General features: G+C 49.4%; 1 protein-coding gene across 1 annotated transcript in view; it reads left to right on the plus strand.

The window, feature by feature from the left end:
• The window catches only part of LOC105756712 (keratin-associated protein 12-3-like), a 9,266-nt gene extending 4,840 nt beyond the window's left edge, over positions 1-4,426 (plus strand). Inside the window, exon 3 of the mRNA XM_012557964.1 lies at positions 4,367-4,426. Within this exon, the coding sequence (XP_012413418.1) occupies positions 4,367-4,426 (60 nt within the window). The remainder of the gene's footprint in view (positions 1-4,366) is intronic.
• The last annotated feature ends 1,140 nt before the right edge of the window (positions 4,427-5,566 follow it).

Below are 5,566 nucleotides of genomic sequence, written 5' to 3' on the forward strand. Positions count from 1 at the left end.
GATAACTTCACCACTGAGCTAAAAGGGTGTCTGGGGGCCATACTCTCGAGGTTTCTCCAGTCTCCTTTAGGCCAGTAAATCTGGTCTTTCTTTTGTGAGTTAGAATTATGTTCTACATCCTTCTCCAGCTCCGTGCAGAACACTCTGTTGTGATCCCGGTCAGAGCAGTCAGTGGTGGTAGCCGGGCACCATCTAGCTGTACTGGACTCAGTCGGGTGGAGGCCTTGGTAGCCGTGGACCATTTGTCCTTCGGGCTAATCTTTTCCTTGTATCCTGTTCTCTTCATTCTCCCTTGCTCCCGAAGGGATGAGACCAGTGGAGTATCTTAGATGGCCGCTCACAGGCTTTTAAGACCCTAGACACTTATCACCAAGGTAGAATGTAGAACATTGTCTTTATAAACTGTGTTATGCCAGTTGAGCTAGATGTTCCCTGTCTCTCCAAACTTTTATGTTTTTCTCAAGGGAGACTGACAGTGCTTATTAAGCTGTGTTTGCTTGGCTGGTGTTGTGAGCCAGGAAGGATCTCTATTTTCATGGTCCAGGCTCAGTCTTAGGCAGGACCTGTGTGCTTTGAATGTGGGAGTGAGGATCTGTCAGACTTCCTGCCCCTTTTCCTTGGACTGCAAATCTCTGCTTTGTATTGGTGGTGGGTCTTAGGGGAGAGTTTCCTTCCTCTCCGCTGTTGTAGCAATCCTCTCAGGTACTACGTAGGATTCTGGACTCAGTTCTGTATCCCACCCCTCCCTCAGGTGTTGAAGGTTTTTTCTCCGCCTTCTTCCATCCACAATGTGAGTCTCAAAGAGAGGGTGTGGGGATGGCATTTCAGGCTTCTCCTCCATCCAGGGCCTCCCATATTCTGCTGAGCCATTGGGAAGAGGGCTCTCTAAGAAGGGGTTGTTGTCCTTAGATTTGTGTACCTCTTTGAGGAAAGAACTTCAAATACGTGAAGATAAAAGAGTGGAACAGGTTGCACAGGGAATGCATGATTTATTTGGCTGAAGTAGGGGTTTGATTTCCTCCTGGGTCAGAGAAGGGCTCCTTGGAGCCAAGACTTCCCTGATGGGATGTGTAGGGTCAGAGGGATCCAGATCATTCTGCCACAGGAGGAGTTTGTTGTCCCAGAGTTCAGGGGGAAGTTAATGGAAAGCAATGTGCTTTCATCTGCCCCATGTGCCCATGTGTAGAACATAGAGGCCAACCAAAGACCCATTTCAGAAGGAGATACAGGTGAAGATCTGTCCATGTTGGGAATAGCTGTTTTGGAGACATGTTTGGTCAGCAACAGGCAGGAGTGCTACAAGAGATGGGTCTGCAGAGGAGGGTGGGGCAGGAGGGCTGGCAGGAGCAGGAGGACTGGCAGGAGAAGGCCACACACACGGGCACACACACAGTGGGCTTGCAGCTCACGGGCACACAGCAGGAGGAGGCCTGGCCGCAGGTCGTGGGGCTGCATGGGGACTGGCAGCTACAAGGGCAACAGCTAGGGGCCCCACAGGATGACTGACAGGAGGTGGCCACACCACACATGGGCCGGCACAGCAGAGCCGTGCAGGACACTGGGCGGCAGAGGAGCTCCCGCTGCAGGGGGATAAGCAGCAGGCGGCAGGGGTGCAGCACAGTTGTTTGAAGCACAAGAGCCCAGGACAGGCTGACTTGCAGCCTGTGGAGCAGAAGGTGTGGCACATGATGGATGTGTGTGGTTGGAGCAGGTTTCAGGGAAGAGGTGGGAGCTGGCCTGGAGGCTCCTTCTGCTGGGCGGCCTTTATATCATGGACCTGTGTGTGTCCAGGCAATGTAGAAGCACAACTGTTTTCTTCCTTGTGGTGATATCTATGTGTTTCCTCCCAGCCCCTGGTTCTCCTGGGGGCGTTTTCCTGGGTTATGCTCCACTACCAATACCTTGGTTTGAGACCAATATCTCTCTGTAATGTAAGGATTTCTGGCCTGACTCTGTGGACTCCATGTCACTTCCTCAAGAACATTATTCGTCCACACAGCATCCTTGACTCGCCCCAAACCACAATATCCTTTCTATTCCCTTTTTTGTTTCTTTCCATCAGTTTAGACTTTGAGGCCATAATGTATTCTGAGCTTTACTTTGCACAGGAAAACCGGAAGCCTCAACCCTTAAGACCTTAAAGTTAGCAAACTCGCCTGAGGACCAAATCTACCTACTGCCTATTTCTATAAATAAAGTTGATTTTTTTTAAATTGTGGTAAAATATTCACAACATAAAATTTGCCATTTTAACTGTTTTCCAGTGTATAAGCCAGTGACACCAATCATACCCCAATGTGCAATCACCACCACTGTTCTTGTCTACAGCTTTTTCATCTCCCCAAACAGAAACCCTGTGTTATTAAGTAGTCACTCTCCACCCGCCTCCTCCCCTCATTCTCTGGCAACCACTAACCTACTTTCTGTCTCTCTGCATTTGCTATTCTAGCTATTTCATATAAGTGGGATCATTTGATATTTGTCCTTTTCTGTCTGGCTTATTTCACTCAACATAATGTTTTCGAGGTTCATCCACGTTGTGGTGTGTATCAGAACTTCATTTCTCTCTATGGCTGAGTTATATTCCATTGTATGGATAGACCACGTTGTGTTTATCCACCTTTTGGCTATCGTGAATAGCGCTGCAATGAACATGGATGTACAAGTATCTGTTTGCATTCCTGCTTTCAAGTCTTTTGGGTATATATCTAGGAGTGGAGTTGCTGGATCATTTTGTGATTCTATGTTTAGCTCTTTGAGGAACCGCCACTGTTTTCCACAGGGTAAATAAAGCTTTATTGAAATGCAACAACACCCATTAGTTTATATGTTATCTATGGCTGCTTTTGTGCCACAAGAAAGAGTTGAGTAGCTGCAACAGAGACTATGTGACTAGCAAAATCTACAATATTTACTGTCTGCCCATTGCAGAAATTTTGCTGACCCCTGCAGTATAGTAATCCACAGAAGAATTTACTTATTCACGCAACAAATATGCCCCAGGTGTGGCCAGTGTGCTGGTGATAGAGCAGGGAATGAACGAGGTCCCTGCTCCTGGACCTCCAGGGTGGACGTGGAAGACATGTGCAAATAATGAAATATGTAATAAACATGTGGAGTCCTATGGAGGGCTCTGAGTCCTGTGAAGGAAACAGGCTCAGCAGGTAGAGAATGACAGGTGGTTCAGGTGGGAGGCGATCTGTTTGAGGAGGGGTGCTGAGCCAACACCTGGGTGAGGCAATGGAAGGGCCATTGGGGGAAGGTGTCCCAGGCAGAGGCAGCTGTGGGTGCTAGGACATGCATGGGATCTGGTAAACTGTTGAGCAGTGGGGGTCCCGTAGTCTGGGGTGCTCGGGGGAGAGTGCGAGTGGGCTGAGTCAGATCGTTTGACTTTGAAGACCACACTGAGGACCAGGAGGGCTGGGGGCCTGAATCTGGAGCCATCTGCTCTGATCCACGTTTTCATCCAGCCCCTCTGGCTACTGTGCAAAAAGGAGACGTGAGGGGGTGGCAAGATGGAGGCAGGAGCTGAGTTAGGGGGCTGAGTCAGAATCCAAGGAGGAGATGTGGGATGCGTGAATCTGAATGGCTACTGAGGGATGGATGTGGTGAGACTTGCTAGCAGAGACCTTGTGGGGTGAGTGAGGAGGAGAAGAGGCAGGACGGCTCTTGGATTTGGGTCTGGGCAGTTGGGGGAGTGGAAGAGAAAGCACGGGGAGGACAAGTTTAGGGTAGATGGACTTGATTGGTGCTTGAGTCAAGCTGAGCGTGAGGTGCCTCCTGCCCCTGTGTGTGAGTGGGGGTGTCAGGTGGGGAAGGGATCCTGGCCCTCAGCTGAGATGGGGTGTCCTCTGGTCCTACGAGGCCCTAAGACCCTAGATCTCCCCCTGGGAAAATGGGAGAGGAGGGCAAGTTGGGCTTGGGGGAACGTTGGAGAAGCAAGTTAGCGGGGAAGACCACAGTGTGGCCATGTTGCCGGGTGCTTGTGGGACCTGGATGTAAAGGCCCCCAGGGAAAGAAGCCTCTAGATCAGCCCCCACCCACTACTTCACACATACACACCCCCTGCACCCCAGCCACACACCACCATGTGCCACAGCTGTTGCTCTTTGGGCTCCCAGCCTGCCTGCAGTGCCTCCAGCTGCTGCTCCTGTGGCTGCCAGTCCCCATGTGGCCCTATGACCTGTGGCCAGGTCTCCTCCTGGTGCCCAGCCTGCTGTGTGCCTAGCCCCTGCTGGGAGGTCTACTGTGTGCCCATGAGCTGCAAGCCCACCATATGCATGTGTAAGCCCACTGTGTGTGTGTGTGTGTGTGTGTGTGTGTGTGTGTATGCAAGCTTATCGTGTGTGTGGACCCCTCCTGCCAGCCCTCCTGCCTCTCCCTTGTCTGCACACCTATCACCTGTAGCACACCCACGTGCTGCTGAGCATATGTCTCCAGGGGACCCCTCCTAGGTCTGTGAGTCAGAAGAAGCCAGGCTTTCTGAACTCCTGGCTGGCAGTCTAGATATGGTCCAACCTGCCTAGACCACTTGCTTCCTTTGCAGCGAGGCCATTGGGACCCCAACCAGTGAGGTCGAAAAACTCACCACCAGTGTCCCCTAAGCTGACAGCCAGGGTCAGCCACCGGACCACACAAAGGATCACCAGGCTTTGTAGCTTCTGACATTGAAGATCTAATAAATATCAGAAACGTGATGCTTGTTGAGTTTTTGTGATGATTCCTCAAGAAGGTAGTTCCCCAGGATTCTGGAAAGTTCCTTGTATGGAAAAGGCACCTCTTACCAGGTGGGTGTTTGTCGAGTGAGCTCCTTGGGGCAGGGTCCTTGCACTCACCCTGATGTCACGATGTCACCCTCCAGTGGCTTCACTTTGTCTTACATTGTCCCTTACAGCCATTTACCAGGTCAGTTCTTACCCTGCTCTAGGTGTGACTCAAGGCAAATCCTATGACGTTCTGCTCGGATCTCTTTTAAGTGAAAAAGGTCTCCTGCTTAGCAATTAATATACGCAGCCTCCTCTGGTTTAAAAAATTAAAGCCTTAAACTTCATTGAAAAGTATAGCTCCTCCCTCTCCCAACTCGATGGGAAAGAAGCTCGCGATTGACTTCTGTGGTCGCTGAATGAAGGTCCTAAAGACGTCCACATCCTAATCCCTGGAACCTGTGAATGTGTGACCTTATATGGCAAAAGGGACTTTGCAGATGTGATGAAGTGAAGGATTAAAAAAAAAAATATATTATTATCGTTGAAAGTATACACAGCAAAACACGCACCAATTCATTAATTTCTACGTGTACAATTCAGTGACATTGATTACATTCTTCAAGCTGTACAACCATTCTCACCCTCCTTTTCTGAACTGTTATTTCCCCATTATCATGAACTCACTGCTCCCTACGCTTTCTATTTGACCTTTTGAGTTGCTGTTGTCAGTTTGATTCCATATAGACAGTTCTTCAAAAGAACACGATGTTCAAGGCAAACATTCTTTACTAAGTAAGGTAATTTACTGTTTGGTTTAAAGAAAACTTCAGGGGTTATTTTTGGTTTAAGATTTAAGGTTT

The sequence above is a fragment of the Trichechus manatus genome, unplaced genomic scaffold, assembly GCF_000243295.1.
Source record: "Trichechus manatus latirostris isolate Lorelei unplaced genomic scaffold, TriManLat1.0 scaffold00128, whole genome shotgun sequence".
Taxonomy (NCBI): domain Eukaryota; kingdom Metazoa; phylum Chordata; class Mammalia; order Sirenia; family Trichechidae; genus Trichechus; species Trichechus manatus.